This window comes from Ischnura elegans, chromosome 4, assembly GCF_921293095.1.
Source record: "Ischnura elegans chromosome 4, ioIscEleg1.1, whole genome shotgun sequence".
Taxonomy (NCBI): domain Eukaryota; kingdom Metazoa; phylum Arthropoda; class Insecta; order Odonata; family Coenagrionidae; genus Ischnura; species Ischnura elegans.
This window is the reverse complement of record NC_060249.1, coordinates 115,709,236-115,733,155: the sequence shown is the minus strand read 5'-3', so window position 1 is coordinate 115,733,155 and position 23,920 is coordinate 115,709,236. Positions and strand designations below refer to the sequence as shown.

The 23,920-nt window shown below is 40.3% G+C and overlaps 1 protein-coding gene across 2 annotated transcripts in view; it reads left to right on the top strand.

Annotated features, from left to right (window-relative positions):
* Positions 1-23,920, top strand: part of LOC124157936 (potassium channel subfamily K member 6-like) — a 49,598-nt gene that overhangs the window by 17,352 nt on the left and 8,326 nt on the right. For both annotated transcript variants that reach the window (XM_046533038.1, XM_046533037.1), the window contains exons 2-3: positions 12,798-12,938; positions 21,718-22,119. In XM_046533038.1, the coding sequence (XP_046388994.1) occupies positions 12,798-12,938; positions 21,718-22,119 (543 nt within the window). The remainder of the gene's footprint in view (positions 1-12,797; positions 12,939-21,717; positions 22,120-23,920) is intronic.

Genomic DNA, 23,920 nt, shown 5'->3' with positions numbered 1-23,920 from the left:
ACCGCGCAGCCTTCCTTTGTATTTTATCCAGTTCGCGGATTAAGTCTTTCTGCACCGGATCCCATACGCTCGCTGCATATTCAAGGTGCGGTCGGACAGGTGCGAAATAACACCTTTCTTTTACCTTCTCATCCGAAGATCTTCCCACAATACGCTTGACGAATCCTAATTTCTTCAGGGCTATGCCGCAAATATTCCTTATTCCCACGAATGTTCCCCACGAGAGGTTCGAGGTTATCGTAATTCCCAGGCATTTCACCTACATCTACATACTACCACACAAGCCGCCTCAATAGGCGCGCGGCGAGGGTTGCTAGGACACCAGCCGTTTACCAATAACAAGAAAATGCTATAATGAAGCTCCGCCAAGCATTTACTGACGTCCTTTAATGCTCGGGGCAGAAACGAATTCCAATCCCAATCCGTTTGGTCAAATATCTCTCTTAATTTATCGTTTCTGTCGGTCCTCGAAATATAATGAGGTTATAATATGATGTTCTCTTTCTCGGTCTGAAAGATATGCATTCTCACCTGCTAAAAACAATACCACCTTAGCGGAAAGCCTCTTGAGTCTCTAGCGACTCCGTCTGATTCGTTTAACATATTTGTGACGCTTAACCGAATCTCTCAACTAAGTTGCAGCCATTGTTATTAATTAAAGCGTGGGGTAATGTGTATTTTCCGGGGTGAATTTTACGAAAATAAATTGCAAAAAGCGTCCATTATCTTTCAGTATATTTTTCCTGTGATTTGTTACCAGTTTTTATTTGTTTAGTTTGTTAGTTATTGCCGTTATGTTTTGTGGTTATGTTATTCATAATTATTGCCTTCGGAGTTATCTTCTCCTTCCGCAATCAATAAATTCCCTACGTTCAGTTTAATTTCATTCCAGTTGTTCGCAATGATGGTTATTTGAAGCATGCTTTCAGGAAGATGAGTAGAGGTACTCACTCGCTGGTTTGATCTTTAACGTGCTTTTGTGACAGTCTTTCGGGGATATTTTTGATTTCACGGATTAAGAGAATTAGGATGAATTTCCCCAACCCTCACAATTCACAATTTATTACATTCCCTTACAGTTATCTCCCCGATAGTTATGAAGTCCATCTGCGCCGGATCCAATATGGTCGCTGCATATTCTGTGAGTGGCCGAACGAGTGATCCGAAAGTCTACCCACAACAGCCTGGCTTTTTCAGGGCTCCGCCATAGATATTTCTTATACGTGTTCCGAACGATAGGTTCGAAGTTATCGCACCTCTCAGATACTATATTTCATCTATCATCTTTATGTTGACACAATACCAGTAGCGGATACAGAAAAAAACTCGAGGGGGGGCGCAAAAATATATCTTGAGTTACCTTTACTTTTATCCTAATAAAAAATGATCAATTCACAGGCAGAGTCTAAGAAAATTTTCATTAAATTTATTACACACAAACAAGACAATGCCATCTTATGATATGAAAAAGTTATAATTGCGGCTCTGCAATGTTTGGCAGTACAGGCGGGACCGCAAAGGGGGGGAGCGCGCCCCCTGCGCCCCCATCTGTGTCCGCCGCTGCACAATACACAACGTATACATGGGATTAGTTGGACGATCTACGCAATAAATGTACCGCTAGTACATTTGCTCAGGTCAAGTTCAAGTCCCCACCATAACTCGTTCCCGCGGACGAGTGCAGGCGTCCCTCGGAGACTTGTTGCAGTGCTTCCTTCGCAGGGCGAACCGTTGAACTCCCCAACCATTTCACCCACCCTCCTCCTCCTCCTCCTCCCCCAAACCACGCCCTCTCTCCCCTCCCCTCAACTCGATAACTCCTCCTTCCCCTTCGACCGATCAGTCACAGCGGGAAAGATAGCAGCCGATTGGAGACTCATCTGGACCTTATCCCTGAGATATCGTCGCAAAGCACCCCATCCCCTTAAGCCAACAATTACAATTTGTAAAAACAGTTTTTCAGGATCATTTAGTGAGCGTACAGGACACCAAAGTTTTTTTTTCCATGTCAAAAAGTATCTTTTGCTGTGAATTCGACATTTTTCGTCAATGTGGCCAGAGGGAAACATTCACCGCGAAAGTACACGTCATTTGAACCCAATACGGTGTTCATGAGTGCTTACCCTAAGTGATAATGTAATGAAGGACATGCAAAATAGCATTGGCCAACAGGGGCGCCGCTAGGAATTAAGGTTAGGGGAGGTTTTAGGCGCAACTAATACTTACGGCTGAGGAGGTATTGCATACTTACCAGGGTAAGCAGGAGTTGCGGGTGTCCTCCAAAAGAATTTGAAGTATAATGGTTCAAAACGGCGAGTTTTACGGCTTTCTAAGGGACATTTGATAAATCTTAGCACTATTCCATAAGTAATACTGATCCAAATAAGTAAAATGGATTTAACTTAAAAATTTCTCTGAGCTCTGGGGGGGGGGGGGGGTTTATCCCCCAAAAACCCCCCTGCTTCGCCACTGTTGGCCAATATGCGCAACATCCCATGTTAATTTATGGCTATTTTCACTTAAAATTGTAATATCTATAAAATAGCAATTACTAAAGACTTTTCTTATAAAGACTCTAAGGCTGGACAAGACAGTCATAGATTTAAAAAACAACAATGCCACAGTAAAGGTGCGAATGATTTTTCGTATCCCCGCCAATCCTGGCGGAAATAGCACTGCAATAAAAAATGTTGAAAAAAATATACTTATTGAGAGAGAAATACGAATAAACGCCATCATTCTCATCACCAGGTAAGTGAAAACTCTTGGGGTTTCATTCGGTACTTACGAAATGGTACTTCCCGAAGTGAGTTTAACTTTCATAGAATAAAATACACCGATAAGTTTCACTTACGTTCATCACTCATAGATATTAAATAAATAAAATACGGCAATATTTCTACTGAATTTATTTTCGTACGTTTTATATACTTAACTAATATCCACTTATGGTGTGGGCGTGTCGATGATCACTTTGACTAGCTTCCCTCTTTATTCTTGTATAAGTTTATTTTCTTTCTTTTCCGTTTGATGCATCAATTACTTCTTCAGTCACAAATTCGATTTTCAGCCTAAAATTATCCGTGTCAAGACCATAATGAAAGGAAAAATAAATCTCCCGTGACCCGAGGATAAAATGCGCGCGGAAAGAAGAGCACAGAGGCCGCAGAGGGCAACCGGAGCTAAATTGGGTCATTCCAATGCGCCATTTCGAGTGATTCACGATTTTTACGAGAGCGAAGGGCTAGCGGGAGTCTTTAGACGCGACTCATTCGGTCAGATGCAAAGCGCGCGACCCGAAATATTTCTTCTCCTTTAATTCCCAGAGAAATCGGAGATATACTTCACCTTTCAAATTTAAATTTCAGCATCAAACTGTGACAAACCACAGGAAAGGTTAAAATAAAATAATAAAGGACGCTTTTATTTACGAAAACTTATTCGCATAAAAATTCACCCAGTCAAGTACCCTATAACCCACCATTGCATAAACAGATGACTATGTATTTAAAATTGGTAGATCCCGGTTCGAATCACGGCCAGGTGAAATGATCATTTTTCGCTACGATGTTTCTTTCGTGCCCACACTATCCTCTCTCTCATAGTGACTGCCTCGCGATGTGTGCATTTGAGATTTGGATATTTCTCACCTGAGTACTTAAAATAACTTCTACAGTTAAAGCATGCAAATATTTGAGGCGTTGGCAGGAAAAACTGCTTCATGACGCATCAAATCAGAAGAAAAAACTAAAACTGCACGGCGGTAACGTTTAAAAAAAAAAGTCGAAAATTACTCACCAGAGATGCGAAAGCCGAGAAACAAATAACAACAATGATATTAAAAGGCGGGGGAAGGAAAATTAAAATAGAATAGTAATGGACGCTTTTGGAATTTTTTTTTTCGTACAAATTCATCCCGTTATGTACCCATAATCGTTTGTTTACGAACTGTTAAGTTTGTTCCCGAATATCGCCGTAAAAATAATCATTTATTCTAGCCGATAATCGAACCCGAATCTACCGATATCAAACACAATCGCTTGCTTACGCACTCTGCGGTGCGCAAACGAATAATTGTGTTTGAAATCGGTAGATTCTGGTTTCTATTCCCGGATAGGATAATTATTTATACGGCGATATTCCTTCCGTTTCTACAGTATCCTCTCTCTTATTTTCGGAAGAAAAATGATCTCACTGACGGGAACACGGAGCAAGCAATTTAAAAGTACCTATTAGTAGAGGCACCAAGTTTTAGCGAGCATTAATTATAACTTCTAGTAATTATAACTCTTTCAACAATATTCGTATCCATAGTTGTAAAAAAAATCGTACAAACTATGCCTAAAAAGTATGTACAACTTTTTATGCAGTCTATATTATATTCCGTGAAGACAATAATAATACAATATTAAAGAAGGATAGGAATGGCGAGAGAAGTTTTTAAGAAGAAGAAAAGTGCTGTGTAACAAGGGACTGGACTTAAAATTGAGGAAGAGATTGAAGAAGTGTTATGTGTGGAGTGTATTTATGTATGGATCTGAGACTTGAACGATGGGGAAGAGAGACAGGAACAAGATTGAGACGTTTGAGATGTGGGTTTGGAGGAAGATGGAGGGAATACGGTGGACGGATCGAGTAAGGAATGAGCAAGTGTTGAATAGGATAGACGAGGAAAGAACGTTGACGGATAAAATAAACAAAAGTAAGAGTAACTGGCTGGGACATTAGATGAGAGGGAATGGCATTTTGAAGGTAGCCTTGGAGGGAACGGCGGAAGGGATCAGAAGAAGGGGAAGGAGAAGGCTGAAGTTTATTGACAACTTGAAAATAGGAAAATATATAGACTTCAAAGAAATGGCCAGAGACAGGAAAGAATGGAGACAGCGATGGTGCGGGGGTCCTGCTGACGGGCAGAACACCAGATAATGATATCACAATCATTAAAAGATAAATCGCTTAACGTAACTCTTGATCTTTCGCTCATCATCATCATTAGTCAACAATCCTAAGATTGGTTTGATGCAGCTCTCCATTTCTCTCTCCTATCCGCTAATCTCTTCATAGCTACATATTTATTCTCTTTTACATCCTTTATAACCTGTCCGATATAACTCATTCGGGGCCGTCCCTTGCCCTTTTTCCCTTCCACTTGTCCTTCAACGATTATCTTCATCAGACCATCGTGCCTCAAAATGTGACCAACTAAGTTGTCCCATCTTCTGCTTAATGTTTTTAGGAGGCTTCTCTTTTCTCCCACTCTCCTTAGCACTTCATGGTTACTCACACGGTCAATCCATTTTATCTTCATCATTCTTCGGTAGCACCACATTTCGAATGCTTCCACTCTTGACTTCTCTGCTGCTGTCAACGTCCAAGCCTCGCTTCCATAGAGAAACATACTCCATATGTAGCATCTCATGAATTGTTTCCTTACCTCTATGCTGGTATTTTCAGCTGTAAGAAGATTCTTCTTTTTGTAGAAAGCCCTCTTCGCCTGCGCTATTCTACTGTGTATTTCTTTCTTGCTCCGTCCATCGCTGGTAATTCGGCTTCCCAGGTAAGAGAACTCGTTCACCTCTTCAAGCTTATGCTTTCCTAGGTTGATGTTTGTTTTAGCCTCCTCTCTTTTACTGCAAACTAATATCTTAGTCTTCTTTTTGTTGATTTTCAGCTGATATCTGGCCATCTTTCGCTGCTAGAAAAAATTTGGTTCCACAATGCTATTGGTATTTATCAATTAATTACCGTCATTATTTCTCTCCATAGGTCAAAGCGGTGACCTTCGGGGACTTGAACATCACGGCGAAGTAAAATAATATAAATTGCTTCCCTTTCGTCCAGAATTTTTCACACATTTTAAACAATAATTGAAAGCTTTAGGTTACCCCATAGATAAAAACCTGTGTGGGGGTATTTGAGTTTTTCTCTCTCTTTACCCCTGTCTTTAATAGTAAATTAGTGCCTTGGAGTAAAGCTCTTAAAAATTTGAAACGCAATTTTTGCCGACGTTTCGATATATTCAAGCACCTTCATCAGGTATTGGAATGAAAATGAGTACATAATTTTGATTCATAAACAGCATAAATATTTTATAATTATGTTTTTACGATTATAAAATATAAAAGATAAATTGTAAATTAACAAAAAAGAAGATACTAGAATTTTGACATACCTTTTTTGCAATGTTTACCGTAGGCTACTTAGCTAATACAGTTCATAGTTATCTATCAATTTTAATTATCTAAAATTTATTGGAACGCATTTTATGCAGAAAGGAAAAACCACGAAACCTTCGAAGCATGATGCCAGAGCGGCACGTTAAAACCATTGTGAACCGATTGGAAACCAGCGTGAACCGATAGGAAACCAGCGTGAACCGATAGGAAACCAGCGTGAACCGATAGGAAACCAGCGACGAAGTTCCAGGAAGATAATGCTACCCCTCTGCACGAGGAAATCATTATTCTCCCGGTATGCCTGCGGAGGGTGTGTTGGGGTGACCAAGCCCTTGGAGCGCGTCAAGGTTTGAAGACAAATGAAGGGTACGGCCATAAAATTCTCTGTCTATCCTCTCCTTTACGTAAGCAATTCGTTTTGTACAGAATCCGAAGATTCTAGCGATATGGAGTGAAATTTTTGTCCATACTGAATTGATCAGGCGTAGTTTTCCACAGAATAAATTAAAATCGAATCGGGTTTCTCCGTTACGTCACCAGGTGATATTTTTACATTTGAACCCGGGTTGGATGATTTAAAAAATTCATTTTGCGGAATATTGCACCTGTGTTTTCAATATGAAAAGTTTGATTTTAGGTCAAATATGATTTTCCCTCACAGTCCTTGAACATGCAGCGAGCATAAAGGATCTAGCGTAAAAATATCAAATCCGTGAACTCAAAAAAATACAATGGAAAGCCGCGCAATTCGTCAAAAACTGGTACGGCCGTACAGAAAGCGTAACACATGTTAAATGAATTAGGCTCGGAGCCGCTAGACTCACTGGCTGAGAGCAAGGATGGGATGGCTCGTGCTATAGGATGGTTTCCTATTATTTTTTTATGGCCTAAATCGAAAGATCGTCCTGGAGTACGTATTTCACGCTTTTAGATTTTTAAATGACTATATCTATTTTTCGCGATTAAATGAAAAGTGAAAATTTTCAAGCGCGCGAAAACGCGACGGGTAAGTATGAATGCCGGGAAAACTCCCGTGTGATGTCGTTCTAGTTCCCGCTGCCGCAAGTGAGGTGACCTTGGGGCGAGGCTTTGATCGCTGATACGACGCAGGATGCTAGCTGGTAGCTCTTGGCTTAAATAAGGATTATTAATACCTTATCAAAGGAAGAAAACTTTCCGACCTTAGCTAGTTTTAATAGGTGATTGTTAAGACATGTTTCCCTGAGCTCTGTCTCTCATGCATGCATTGGTAATCTCAGACGATGTAAAACTTCTACCTACTCGTATAGAAACTAGGTCCCTGTGACGTCACGTGGAGTGGCATCGCATGGGCGCCAATCTGGCCTTTTTCAAATGAGGATAAAATTGACCCTTGCCATTCGTCTAAACCGGTATTTCTAAAACCAAATAATATGTATATTATGAATACACTAATGGTGGGTAACGAATCGCAATCAATGCCTTTCATTTTCTTTGATGAAGGAAACTACCCTATTGACAATAGGTACCTTTTGATAGAGCAACGCGGAGAAAATCATATTAGAGCTCCGCTCTTTTTCCAGGTCCAATAGAAACGATAAATTAAGGAAAATATTTTTCCGATCGGATAGATACGGGAATTCGTTTTTCCTCCAGACAAAGAAGGAATTGAATGACTTCTATCCTGAACTTCGTAAGAGCATTTACTTTTTATCCGTAAACGACTGACGTCCTCAGATCACACGCCTATTTAAATGGCTTGAGGGGTGTTACGTTGATTTTGGCTCGTTGTCTTCCGTAGCGTTCAGGATTCGAGAATCTCTCCATATTTCGGGTTTTCGCCGCGTTGGTTGACAGAAGTTGATCCAGGGCCAGATTTAACCAAAGTTACGCTGTAGGCAGCTCTCCACTGAGCGCCCCTTCTCACTATAGAGCCCCCCCCCCCCCCACATTCCCCGATTTTTATGATAAGGCATAGTCACTCGCATGAGGTAAGGTTGAGAAAAAAGGAATAAACAGACATACCAACATCATAAGTTTATGCTTGAATTTTTACGCAGGGAAAACATAGACAATTGAATTTTTTTAAATAGCTAGGAGTAAAACTATTTTAAACAGTTTAACTTTTATGCCACTAAAACATTTTATATAAACAATATTTAAAGAGAGGCAAAGAGGGCGCCTGCAGGCAGACGGAACACACATATAATAATAAGCCTGCTGACGGCGCGGCGGTGCCCTTCGAGGCACCTCCAGTACAGATCATTGCCGGTTGCCTAACAGAAGGCGCCCCTTGGGCTGCGACGCCCCTAGGCACGTGCCTATTTTGCCTCACGGTAAATATATAGAGCAAGGGAGATACATGAATATTCAAATAAATTCACAGGTAAGGAAAGAAAGGGATAGGAACATATAATAGAAAAAGGACGAGGACAACGGTGCTGTGGTAGATGGAAAAAGCCAGAAATCAATATACCGGTTTCTGAAAAACTCTCTTCCAAGCGTTCGTCAGATGGTTGGTCACCTGTTGAACTTTCTTGGCGTTTTGGTGATGTCAATTGACTCCCTCATCAGCCTGGGATTAATATCTTCTTTCCTCGTCGATAATTTTAGCTTCGCCAAATTTTATGACGAGTCCAGGTTCGCTCCAGCCATGTTCCACGACTGTTGATGTATGTAGTGAATGTGTATGAATAGTGTATGCACCTTAAACGCACCTGTCAGCATGAGACACTAAAATTCCATTGAATTAGTTACAAATATGATCTAAGCACAAATGCCGGTATGAGGCCATTCCTCCTTCCATAGAAGAGGAAAGGGGGCGACAATATGAGTGGAATGCGAGTGGGATCTAAATCCACGGGAATCAACGTGAGTATGCGGCAAATGGTGATGAGGAAGGGGCGGGGCGGGAGATCATTCTTTTCCGTCACTAGGGGGTGAGAATATTTATTCATTTATTCAAGGAGTCCGTGTGCAGTGGACACTCCTCCCTCATCGGTGTGACGGTAGGGTTGCCAACTCGCTAGATTTCCAAGATTTTTGAAATTTTTCCCATCGTTTCGAGGACACTAAAAGAAATGCATAGGAAAAGAAATGCATAGAAATGCAATGCAATGCACCTATTTCCAAAACAACCCATTTGAAATCCAAGATCTACCTGAGACATGGAAGCTTAAAACTTTGTTGGAAGGGGTTAATCAAGAAAATGGTATACATTCATAGGCGGTTTCACTGACGTCATTTCTCTCTTTGCTCGGACTCGCCATGTGCGATAAACGAAAGGAACGATTACGATTAGGAGCAAAGAGAATACTTTCCGCATTTAGGTGAATTTCTCAATTTTAAATACATATTAATATCTTAACTGGCTCTATTTCTGTGGAGTAACTCGATATTGTTCATTATTGAGCCCCATACCCACTATTTTTTTTAATACAGGTGTTAATATTTTCATCCAACATTCCGAACAATTCCCAGCCAACGGAGATGAACATTTCATGGACCCTTTTTACTTTCAAAGCAGCCGGACAGGAGATTAAATGATGTAGATAGTGAATGCACCTTAACCCCATCCGCTGTAATGACGAGTCTATCTCGTCATGAACTTTCGATGCCAAACCGCGCAATGACGAGTGTATCTCGTCATCGAATTTTCATAATTTTAGCACTATTTAGAGGAACAATGTAATTATTTTGAAAGCTTAAAAATGTTAAAACACACATAGTATACATAAATAATTCATATTTCTTGAAACATGATGCATTGAAAGGATTAAAATGATTTTATTCGAGTAGTGATAGTGTTCTACATGTTTAATAATCACATTTTATTTCACGGTTCTACGTTTATTACAAATTATAAAATATCATTTCATTGCATGCCATTTAAAACAGAACCACAGAAAAAAATAGATAGAGAATAGGAGCACGATATTCGGAAAATTAATCGAATTGGAAGGGATTAAACGCACCTGTCTGCATGAGACACTAAAATTCCATCGAACGAATTACAAATATGATTTAAACACAAATGTCGGTATTAGGCATTTCTCTTTCCAGACCATTGCATTCAAATGTGGACTGTCCGAGACGTTCCGAACGGTTGGCAGCGCTTACTCTGAGGGTCGTGAGGACGTGCGCCGTGTGAGGAAGACGAGGACAAGTCGAAGGGGTCGCCCATTCATCACGCACGCCCCCTCCGAATACGGAAATTTGCGACGACTGACAAGAAAACGATGCGACGGCCATCGAATACATAACTATTGCCTTCTATCCTCCTAAAAAAAATCCCGGTCCCTCCACGAAACATAAAAGCATCAAAAAAATAAAATAACATTTTAAAAAATATTTTAAAAAACACGCTTTTTCCAAGAAGAGTATAAAAGGCAATAAAAACTTTAAAATATCGACTTTTCATATTTTCGTAGAATAAAGCGTGGCTGCTGAATTAGTAGGTTTAGTAGAAATGCGTATAGAAAAAACTGATATGTGATTAGGGATTGGCACGCAATATTAATATATGAACTTCATCAGCATCCGCATCCCTGTATATTCTTCAACCTATCCATAGTTCTGCCATCGAATAAGCTATAAATTAATTATATAATTCCCAAAGTTTCCAACTTTGACAACGCCTCTCTTTTGAACAAAGAAGGCCGCTACTACCCGAGAATAATCAGGGAGACAATTGAAATCGCCAAAACGACAAAGAACTTCAACCGTGAAGACGGCTACAATCTCGCCAGCGCGTGGAAAAGTCTTCAAAGATCCTGACCAATCAGGGCACACCTCCACAAAAAAGGCGGCAAACGGGGTGTATATAAGATGAACAACTTTCTGCATCGACACTTCAGTGGACCTGAGGAAGCCAACTGGAACGTTGGCGAAATATTGTCCTACAAAATGGATAAACGCGGAAGAATACCCGGAAAAATCACCTGATATTATATAATTCCAAATATTAGGCTACATTTTCAATGACTTATGGCACACACTGTATTACAAATTTATATACATTTTTTATATCGGTGCAAAGAGTTGGTATCGAGTACATACATGACAGGTAAAACATATTTGAACAGAAAATATTTTTTATCTGAAGCCGTTTTGTGGCTTTTGCATCTTAAGGAAATATATAAGTAAAATCTGATCTCATTTTTCCTTAGGTGGTACGACCTAGGTTCTGCGGTTGAGCATACACTTATGTAACAAGAACATTTGTCAGAGGTATAGAGAGCATGCATTACAAGGTGGTCAAGCGTCGTCCCCCTCATCAGACCACACCTTGAATATGCGGTAGGGTAGATTGGTACGGTTGTGCCAGGGTACGGTAATGACAGTCGTCGTACTAGTAAAATTAGAGGGATTAGCGGATTGTACAAAGGGATGGAGGAGCAGCTTGCACTTATGAACCTGTGTCACAGTAATGTGTCAGCCGCCGCACGCCATATAGACTAACAGATAGCAGATATTGGTTTTCAACAGTCAAAACTAAGTATTTTTGTCCGATTTCTTCTAATGATTTTTTTTACATGAATACATATAGAATGCTGAGTATATTTCCCCGATATAAGATAGACATTATTGCTTCAATAGCAGCGATTACTTTGTTAGAAAGTTATTTTGTATCGACATGGTGTTTGTTTTTTTTTTGGGTACGGTTGTGACATTTTTCCTGGGTACGGTTGTGACACAAAAAAAGGTTGTTTTTCTTTGTTTTATAATATCATTATTGTTTTATTATACATAGAGATGCCCAGAATATGCGTGAGAAAGACTAAAAGTGGACAATGTGACATATCGCAATGTGAATGCGATTACGAAGAAGTGAAACGCGGAGAGCTTCGGTAACGCACGGACTTAATCACATGTTTTTGCTAAGATATGTTCGTTAAAGCGATAGCCACGGCGCGGGCTAAAATGAAAACATTATCAGCATGTGATATGTCGCTCTCTACAAAGTGTTTTCGCCTTGCGACAAAACAACAGCAGCAGCTACCAAAATACTTAACACGTAGCGCGGACATTTATTTTGGACTATCCCCTTATGGTCTAAAAATTTTGATAGAATTCCTTTAAAGCATTGCTATAAATGTTTACTTTAATTTTTAATGGAGACTGACTTACTACCTCTAGAGTATATGCGAAGATTGACATAATAATTACCTATTAAAGTACTTTATTGTTACGGGTAAAAACTAATTCCCATACCTATCCGTTCGGCAAAACATCTCTCGTAATTAATCGTTTATGTCGGGCCTGGAAATATAGTGGGATTCTAATATGATTTTCTACGTGTCGCTCCAAAACATATCTATTTACAATCGCTCAAGCATGTCAAGCGCATGGGTGCAAAATTACCTACATCAAAGGTGATATACACCATGAAAAAACCATTTGGCCTATCCGGGATACGACCCCGGATCTCCCAACGGCCGGTCAGGTATGTTACCAGTTACGCTTTCAATGCATTAATTGAGATACCGGGTTCAAATACAGGCTAGGCATTATCCGTACATAAGGCAATGGCTTTTATAAGCCAAACGATTTTTTCGTGATAAACTCCACCCCAGGTGGAAACAATGATAATTTGATTTCGATGAATGCATCTGACGATGTGTTTCCTTCTGTTCCCACCAGATGATGCCCTGGAAGATCTGATCCGAGAGGTGATGGAGGCGAGCAAGCGAGGGGTGTCGGCGGCGAGGAACGTCACCGGCGAACCCAACTGGAGCTTCGGCCAATCACTCTTCTTCTCCAGCACAGTGATCACCACAATCGGTGAGTATACGTAGTACACGTATAATATGATTCGTATAGGCACATAAATAATCTATCATTATTATGTTAAACAGCTAAAAAAAACCTTTGTGCAAGTACAATTGGAATTCATTTCATAGAAAAAGATAAAATTAAATTTTAGCCGAGGCTAAGTAACAGCTATGTAATGAATAACATCGAATAAATAAATATCAAAGTAAACTGATGCATAAATTTGGCTAAAGAAAGCAGGATGAAATGGTATGACAGCAAATAAGTGACCATAAATATAAATTAATAAATAAATTTTTAAATGCATGTAAAAAGGGTAATTATTAGAAAGACAAGGAACATTAAGACCATTGCACATCCTGCTGTTCATAGAAGGTGCCCCTATCAGTGGCGTAACTATTGGGGGGGTGAGGGGATGCAGTGGCGCAGCGAGGGGGAAGGTTTGGGGGTTAAAACCCCCCCCAGAGCTCAGAGAAATTTTTAAGTTTCATCCATTTTACTTATTTGGATCAGTATTCCTTATAGAATAGTGTTAGGATTAATCGAATATCCCTCAGAAGGCCGTAAAACTCGCCATTTTGAACCATTATTCTTAAAATTTTTCTAAAGAAGGGCCCTCGCAACTCCTTCTTACCCAGGCGGGTATGCAATACCCCCACACCCCTAAGTATTATTTGTCCCTAAAACTTAATTCTTAATAGACTTAATTCTTCGCTGCGCCCATGAGGGGATGTATCCCCCCCAAAGCTTCAGAGAAATCAAAACATTATTTAAACATCTTCTCTGGATTTGATTTATAATAACTGCCTCTGCTTAAAGTTAAAATTTAAATGCCTTTTTAAATGCGCCAAAATGATGTAAAATGCTTTTTTTGGGCATGTTATTTTCAAAAATTTTCCGGAACTCCCTGTTTCCTGGGGGGGTAGCCCCCACTAACCACCCTCATCCCCCACCGAAGCATATTCCTAGTTACGCCACTGGTCCTTATTGACGCACATGAAGACAGTATTGAGAATTTACCGTAATTTTTCAAGGCATGATGCAAAAATAAAATGTCAGACATGCGAGGCATATTCTCTCGCTGAGGATTCAAACTGCTCAATTCCCTTAGACGATCAAGGTGCCGTTATATCGGCTCCGAGATCAATCCCACGAAAAAATTTTGGTTTATTATATTCTGAGTTCGTATAACTTTTATCCTGGATATTATGCACATTTTTATCACTCTTGATAAAATGGTGTTTCTTCTACAGCATTTAGTGCTCTATTAAACAAAAGAATTTGTCTCTTCTTCCAAACGTCTGAAGCGTTCTTGAGGTGCCAACACGCTAGACAGTTATTTTAACGGAAACTTCCAATTCTATCTCACCAAAATATAAAATTGACGAGTCTTTCCTCTTCCGACGATATTCTGGAATTATATTTATTTCGATCGAATAATTATTTTTGAAGGCAGACATCTGTGGAATGATATCAAGTTCGTCCTAAATTCCTCATATTAACGAGGACGAAGATATTGAATGTATTCTAAAAGGTCAACGGAGCTTTCAGATTTCATTATCATCTTGACCGATCAATTTACATGGCTATTTTTTTTAATTCCATGGGTAATAAGTTATTGATACCATGGATGATTCATAGTCTCGAGAAATCTGAGGCGGTTCATTATGCAAGCGAAATGCTCAAAATAGTGACATGTCCTCTCACAGAAGGACGTTCATCTCGATTTCGATATATGATATTTTTTTTAATCGTCAAGAATGAAACACGCAAAAGGTGACAATGGCGATATAAGCGACAATTATCTAATTTAAATGAATGAGTAATAAAGTAACCAGGGGTGGAAAATGATCATTTTTTTCTGCCCCTCCAGAGTGATAGCTCGAGCGATTGGTTTTCAGGGACCAAAGAAATGATCGCTGTACCCATCATTTTCTGAACCACAAGGTCATTCCCACTATCCCTTTTTTCATCGCTTATTCCGTCACTTTCCGTATTTCCAACTGTAGTTCAATTGAAATCCAAGGGTGGCGTGGCGATCGCTGTTAGCGTTCTCATTAGCTGAAAGGCTATACCGGCTATACCAACGATGGTTTTAGCCTAGCGGACTGCATAGAGGATGCCCAATTTCATCCCATAAAAAGCTGATTTCTGTTGCCACTTCGGTCGCATTTTAATAATTTCCAAAAATATCCGCGGCGCGGTGATGTGTGCAATGCGATCCACTTATTTTAAACATTTTGCATTATAATGTTTGTAATTGCGAGGTAATGTTTTTTTGCATTGAAAAGTAATTAATTTCATTGATCACATCATCAATCGTATAAATTTCGGTTAAAACGCCTAATTATACCTTAATTCCCCGTGAAACTCAGATCAATTTGTCCGTCAGCGACACGAGTGACGACTCTTCTAAACCCATTTAAACGCGCGGTGGTTGAAGACACATTTAAAGGCTGACTTGAGGATCCTCTTTTTTAATATTCGTAGTTTTAGCGAAGGAAAAAGGGACTTGTTGATTGATGGAAAAAGGGATAGGGTTATCATCCGTGGAGCCATCGTGGAAAATGATTGCGTGAAACGGTCATTGTACCGCCATCATCGGAACGATCAATTGAAATGAACGGAAAATAATGAACGCGTGATTTAGGATTAAGCAGGGAAGAAGATTCATTCTCTCGACGTAAAACTTTTCAGCAGTATTCAGAGTCAGTGGGGAGTCACTAGGAGATAATGCGCAAATACATTTTTATAGGTAATCGGAAAGTCAATGTAAAGATGAGCCAAAACTTCTGACTTCTGGGTGGCGAGCTACTCTCTCCTACGATTGTTCTTGGGGATACACTTAACCCCCTCCCGGTTGTTGCGCCCCCGACAGAGAGAAAATGTTGATGTCGTCAGGGTCAGCCACAATAATGGCGAGGTCGTCGTAGCTACTGGCTAGAGCAGGGGTCTCCAAATCCGGCCGACACATAATTTCATCCGGCCCGCCAAACGAATCCGTGTGTGATTACTTACAAGTGGCTCGTCTCATCTGGAACTTGATTTCAATGAAATTTTGAAGCCAAAACAACAGTATTATTCTTCCCAATAATTTAGTGGCCCAAAACTAAAGGCAGGAGTCTATTTAGTTTAACCCGATTTTTTCCAACAAGATATTTTATTTCCATTTTCACACTCTAGCTTTTGAGGGAATGAAATTACTCGCACTGATTTGTTTTTTATAAACATATTTTTTATTCTTTCGGCCCACAAAAATTTGGGAAATATATAATGTGGCTCTTACATTGAAGAGTTTGGAGACCCCTGGGCAAGAGGTACCGAATTTTCGTGAATCGCGATAATTCACGTCTTATTGCAACAATATTCTATCTGCTATGGAAATAAACGTTCACGAAAATTCGATAATTCGACTAATAGTAAGAACTGACGAAAAATGCGTGAATTACGTCAATATATCACGATTTCATTGCGCATGACGGCTGAAAAACATTATTGTAGGATAAGTTGTTCTTGGCATGGATCTTATCACTTCTTTTTAAGTCAACAATCAACCAACTAGCAGAAAATTCAACAGACTTTTACGTACTAATGAGTAGTTGACACATCATGAGAAAACGGGAAATAAATCTAAAATTCAAGCTACTTGTTAGTTATACTTCACACTTAAAAATTACTACTACAGGTTTTTTCACATTACCTGGCTATTTTTTGTACTTCATTAAAACAATGGGCTTAAGCAAGTTGAATGATTACTTTGAAGGGAGATACGTTGTCAATCGTTTAAAAATCGTTAGGAATAACATCGGTATGAGCACAATCTCATCCCTGACCTCTCCTTCCCATTCTCAGAGCTCAAAGATAATATACTATTTTTGCATCTAATTCTGTAGAAGACGGTTCATAGGAATTCATGTTCTCAGTTATTACAAAAAACACATCCCCAATGAAAACACTGAATTCGAATTTAATGCAGATTTATCTACAAAGATATACGTTTTTTCCCAAAGTTTCAGGCCGCAATAATGGCAATGAAACAAAAAAACACGATTTTTTTTAACCATCATCAGCATTGTAGTTGCTAATATTTATTCTCAATCAATAATATTACAAACTACTCAATAGTCGTTGCTTTCAACAATCAAATCAAATTCCTCGTGGAACATATGAATGTAAATGGCGCAAAGCAGTTATTCCTGTTTTTGACCGTGTTCCACCAATTTTAAAAATCTGAAAAAAATTAGGAATGTATACTCTGATGTCGGGGTACCAACATATATTTTTTTCGGCTTGTCTATTGTTTCCTAAAATTTATAATCAATATAATTAAATTAATTTACTACACATATCAATAAAAAATGGCAAAATTCTGACCCTTAAAAATTTCGCTATCGAATTGGGAGGACTCTTCTCCTAGTTGATTTTTTTTCTTAGCGATTCATCCATTCAGCCACCGACCGCACAACTGATTTCCAACACAGCGATGCTGTAGCCTTAGACGTAGATTCAGTAAGCAATTGTCGTCTCATGACTTCACATTGCATAGCGTACGAACGATCACCATCTCACCCAAGGACATGTCTCTCCAGCAACTGAGTCTCTCTATTCGATGGAGAATATCTCGCGAGAGGAATGCTAATTTTAAAACTGCCTTACGACATGACGATATATAGTCGGCCGCGACTGCCTCCGTCTCAGTAACAAAAAATGAAATTCTTCGTACGCCAAACGTACGCGTTGAGTGCACATAGAGGGTGGAGAAAAATGATGTCGCGAAATTTTAACTTCGGATTGCGGATGCCGGTTGGATTCAAAATCACTAATGGTGTTTAGGTCGAAAACACATTATTTTTGAATCACAGAGAGGGTCTTGAAGGTTAAAATGGTGAAAAGTGCCCCCAGATACTTTGAAAAATAAAAAATATACGTACTAAGTGCATCAAAAATTATGTGTTTCCCCACAGTTTAAAATCTCAACAATAGCAATGAACCCCAATGGAACACAATTTTTGGTGTTTTAACCATATCTCCTGTTTTTATTTTGAAAAGAACGTTGTCTTGATTTTAAAATGTATCATATTCTCTTACGTTCCACCATCCTGATTTTATTTTTTCAAAATGTTTTGACCGAAAACTATAACTCTACGTAGGTTGAAAATTTCCAAAATTAAATTAAAAATTTTAGGAAATAATAAACACGCCGAAAAAAGAAATTTTTTCACCCCTACATCACAGTATATTCCTAATTTTTCAGATTTTTAAAATTGGTGGAACACGGCCAAAAACAGGAATAACTGATTTTCGCCAATTACATCTACGTATTCCACGAGGATTTTGATTTGATTGTTGAAAGCAACGACTATTGATTAGTTTGTGATATTATTGATTTAGAATAAATATTAACAACAACAATGCTGATGTTGGTCAAAAAACTAAAAATCGTCTTTCTTTTTTTTTTTTTTTCATTGCCATAATTGCGACCTGAAACTTTGGGGAAACACATAATTTTTGACGCTCTTAATTTTTTTATTTTTCAAAATATCTGTGGGCACTTTTCACCATCTTAACCTGCTAGATCCTTTGATCCAAGCGCTCCGATTATGCGCGCGTTTTCTCTGTTGCCAGATGCTTTGGACAACTCATGAATTCGAATCACGGTCTTAGGAAAAAGAGAATACTTTGCCTGCATTTGCCTTTGTCCAGCTCCAGAGCTTCAGGCAACAGGCCAGACTCGCGGCCAATCGGAGCACTTAGCAATAAGTTTCCAAGGAGACAATTTTTCTCCGTCCTGTACAATGCTCGACAAATTTCAATAATTTCAATTTCGATAATCTCTGCGTGACGTGTTCGCCTGTCGACTTGGATGCAGTTTTCACAGATCAAAATATTATATTCAAACTGTCGAGTGCTTTCGAAATACGAGAAATAAAAATGATAGATGCATGGCTAACGCGCAATCAATTCCACCCATTAAGATGACGCATCATTCCATATCAGACCGGTCGTATTTTGTCTAGTTTCCTGGAATGTTAAAAAATTAAGCTATCCCCTTGAACATTCCAGGCTTTATAGGGTGAACCCTCGTCAACATTTACTTTTCTATCAAATATAAAAAACTTTCGCATTTGAGAAAATGCAAAGGTAAAATTTTAAAATAAGATTATCAAAAATAAAATAATGAAGCGGTTTTGATCACGGTTTAAATGGAAACAGAATTACTTTCAAATTTATATTTTTTTTCGAATTTGTCCTTTCAAACAGCTATGTTACATACTTAATAAAATTCATTATGTGCGCCCTTAGACGCTGGACAAGAGAGAAACCCGATGTCGACATTAGCCTACTCTCAACGAAATACGCCAAGGGGACCACGGCTTAACGTCCCATCCGACGGACGGAGTGCTGCACTTGGAGAGTCCTCCTCAAGGAATTCAAGCAGGGATCGGGATGCCTCTGAAAAATCTCTGTCACCCTACCCGTACTCTCTTCCTATGAATTACTGAAAACGCACAATTCTTTTATGACAACCCTGTATTCAGTGGGGCATCCAGGAATGTCATTCGGGGGTGGGGGGGGGGGGGTAAAAAAAAAAACAGGACAATAAGAGGGTTTTAAGGTAATTTTAACACTTCTCATAATCGAAAAACTTCATTTGTCAAAGAAATCTTTAGTAAGATCAAGATTTTTCCAATATTTGTGTTCTTCTATGAAGGAAAGTAATTTTGTTTTTATATTTCGGGGGGAAGGGAGGGTTCGGACCCTCTGGACATCCTCCCTCGCTACGCCACTGCCTTTATTTAAGATACGGATTCCCGAGGGTCCACTTGATATACCCTCAATGTTTCAGGATGATAGAACAAGTTTAAGGCATGTAAAACTCCAAGAAGAAAGATCGGCCAAGCGGGAGTGATACCTCCTCTCGAATCACTTCGACACGCCATCGCAGAATTACTATCTTTTTCGGCCGCTTTGACAATATCTCGTTAAAACGTTGCGGAGAATGAAAACCGAAGTCAAATTCTTCCATTTTAAAGCCTGGGTTCCACGTCGATGCAGTCTGCTCCAACAGTCGACTATAAAGGCCGTTTTACACGGTACACGGAATTGCGCAATCTGACGTACGTGCGAAGGCGCAATCAAAATTGCGTCGTGTAAAGCGGCGGATTGTTAGAACACATGCGTGAATGCGAGACGGCAAAATAGCCCGTGTTCTATTTTCGTTCATGCATTCGCGCAATTCCACGCCACTTTAGAAATTAATGCAGCTATAACCTGCGCAATTTCGTGCCCCGTGTAAAACGGCCTTATGCTCGACTTGAACGTCGGTGGTGACTAAGTGTGTGTGTACAAGTAACTAAGGTGTGTGAACAAATACCTTAAGTTAAATATGATGTTAAGACAATAACGATCTTTTGCGAGAGATGTAAGGAAGTGACTAACATCGCAGTTCCACCACCACCTCCGCACGTCACAGTCACGTCAAAACCCTCCCCTAGGGATGCGAGATGGGTATGTTTTACTCGGCATTAAACAGATAAACTGCTTCTTGCAGCTCAAGAAATCACTGAAATAAAATGAAAACGAGGAAAAAAATGATATTTCGACGGTCATATCAGGAGTTGGGTCGATTACATAAAAAAATTGAGGGAAGGACAGTCCGTATAGAGAGAGAGTATGTGATGGTATGGTTTATTTGAAGAGGGTACACCTGAGACACCCTAATACAATAATCCCTAATACACTTGGAGGGTGATTTAAACCAGCCGACGCGTTGGGCTAGCTACGGCCTTGGGTACACTAAAGATCTTCCAAACAAAACATTTTGGGATAATAATAGGGAGGTTGAGATCGATTTATAACCCCTTATTGTCATTGAGTATTCTTCGTGGCATCGTGCAGTAGGACCACTAATCGCAAATAACCTTTATTTTGAATGAAGATAAACAACATTTGTAACTTTCCACAGAATTTTTTATTGGTGCATTTGTAAATTTCCACAATTTTTTATTGGTAGGACAGGTTTCGAAGCCAAGGCGTCATTCTCCGTCATTGACGCAATAGCGTCGAAACGCGCCGCACAATAAAAAACTTTGCGGAAATTTACAAAGGTCGTTTATCTTCATTGAGCATGAATTTTCACCGAATTAAAGCCGAATCTATCGATTTCAACCTATATTTTCATTTGACTCTGTCTTAAGGCCGTTTTACACTGTGCACGGAATTACGCAATATGACATACGTGCGAAGGCGCAATCAAAATTTCGTCGTGTAAAGCGGTGAATTGCTGGAACACATGCGAGAATGCGTGGATGCGAGACGGCAAAATAGCCCGTTCTAATTTCGTTCATGCATTCGCGCACTTCCACGCCATTTTAGAAAATTAATGCAGCTCTAACCTGCGCAATTCCGAGCCCCGTGTAAAACGGCCTTTAAAATCGCATCCACAGCCAATGAAACCACATTTGCTGGGATGATGTGACAGTCACAGGCAGTGGCGCCGACTCCATGGGGCCCGAGCCCCCTCAAAAATTCGTTATGTGCGCGAGAAAAAAATGTGTCAAGCTTGTCAATTTTCCTCGCAGTGTCCAGATATCGAGATTCGAGCTATCAGAGTTCTAATTTTGATCATATAACTCTTCTGACTTAAAACACTTAAAACTCACTACTTATGAAATTTCCCGGGGCATCATCCCCGGTTTGGGCCCCCCAATATTTTTTGTAAGTCGGCATCCCTGGCCACAGGTGAGGAAGATAAAGGAATGTGACAGTTCTACCACTTTCTCCGCAGGTTACGGTCACGTGACGCCTCTCTCCAAGGGAGGCAAGATCTTCTGCATGGTGTACGCCACGCTGGGCATCCCACTGACGCTGGTGTTGCTGACGGCCCTTGTGGAGCGCCTGACTTCAGGGCCCTCGTCGGCCCTGCTCAGGGCCATCAACAGCCGCCTGGGCCACCTCTACCCCCCGTTCACCCTCCGCCTGCTGCACCTCACCCTCCTCCTATTACTCCTAGCTCCCCTGCTCTTCTTCATCCCGGCTGGAATCTTCTCTAAGCTGGAGCCCTCGTGGGACTATCTGGACGCCCTCTACTATTGCTTCATCTCGCTCACAACCATTGGCCTCGGAGACTACGTTCCCGGGGACAACCCTGACCAGCCATACAGGCCTCTCTACAAGGTCGCCACCACTGGTAGGTCCAGGACGCTTCAATATGGTGGTTTCCTATTATTTTTTATTGCCTAAATCGAAAGATTATAACTCCTGGAGTACGTATTTCACGCTTTTAGATTTTTAAATGACAATATCTATTTTTCGCGATCAAATGAAAAGTGAAAATTTTCAATCGCGTGAAAACGCGACGGCTAAGTATGAATGCTGGGAAAACCCCGTGTGACGGCGTTCTGGTTCCCGCTGCCGCAAGTGAGGTGACGTTGGGGCGAGGCTTAGAGCGCTGATACGACGCAGGATGCTAGCAGGTAGCAGAGTACCATGCTAGCTGGTAGCGCTTGGCTTAAATAAGGATTATATATACCTTATCAAACGAAGGAATCTTTCCGACCATAGGCAGTTTTAATAGGTGATTATTAAGAGACGTTTCCCTGAGCTCTGTGCCTCATGCATGCATTGGTAATCTCAGACGATGTAAAACTCCTATCTACTCGTATGGAAACTAGGTCCCTGTGACGTCAGGTGGAGTGGCATCGCATGGGCGCCAATCTGGCCTTTTTCAAATGAGGATAAAATTGACCATTGCTATTCGTCTAAACCGGTATTTCTAAAACCAAATAATATGTATATTATGAATACACTAATGGTGGATAACGAATCTCAATCATTGCCTTTCGTTTTCTTTAATGGAGGAAACTACCCTATTCTACCATAGGAGTCAGTGGCGCCGACTCCATGGGGCCTGAGGGGGCCCGAGCCCCCTCAAAAATTCGTTATGGGTGTGAGGAAAAAATGTCAGGCTTGTCGATTTTCACTGGAGTGTCCAGATTTCGAGATTCGAGTTATCAGGGTTCTAATGTTGATCATATGAGCCTACTAAAATGCTTAAAAAAACTTCAAACTCACTACTTATAAAATTTCCCGGGGCAAGATCCCCGGCTTGGGCCCCCCCCCCCCCCATAATTTTTTGTTAGTCGGCATCCCTGATAGGAATTAGTGGCAGATCCCCTCCTAAGGTATCCAATATACCCTAGTTAAAATGGTTTTTAATTTATAACAGTCAAAAATTATGTTCAGTTGTCGAATATAAAATCTTAGTACATTATAGAAACTAACCTTGAGGGAAAAGTAATTAAAATGTACATAAATGTTTGTTTGTAAAGCAATGATTTGGAAGATTAGTAATGAGACAAGTGTTAAAAGTGTTGTTACAAGCATTCTCAAAATTTTCGTTGTCTCAGGGACCCCCACTGCTGCTGGGAAGTAACCCCCCAGTCTCTCCACCAATTCTCCAAAATCTGGATGCGCCACAGATAGGAACGGGTTGGATTTATCTCAAAATAGAAACATCAAGTTCAGTAAAAGCTCCCAGGTTACTAGAAGGGTCATTAACTCTAGGAGCACCAACGTTTCAGCTCTCGGCATAGGCAACATCTTCATGAAAATGAGTAAGATTCACAATGCTGCAACCTCACTCACTTTCCGGAAGATGGTGCTCAAGTCAGAAGCCAACACTTTGGAGGCCTAGGAGTTATTGGGCCAGCAGAAAACCAAAAAACAGTTCCTGAGAATCATTTACCCGGAAAGTACCCAGAATATTGTTTTCCAAGCCTCGCAGTGCGCGACCGCGCTCCGTGATCACGGATACACGTCCAGCAGCATTTGCAAACCGGGCAACTAGATGAGACGCGACTACGTGGCGTGGTTCGTGACAGTGTTGTTTCCGAAGTCGAGCAGAGGTCTTGAAGCATTCGTGCAAACCACTTTTCTATAGCTGTGATCATATATCCTCGGATGTGTGGTTTTCGAAACCAGGCCTTACA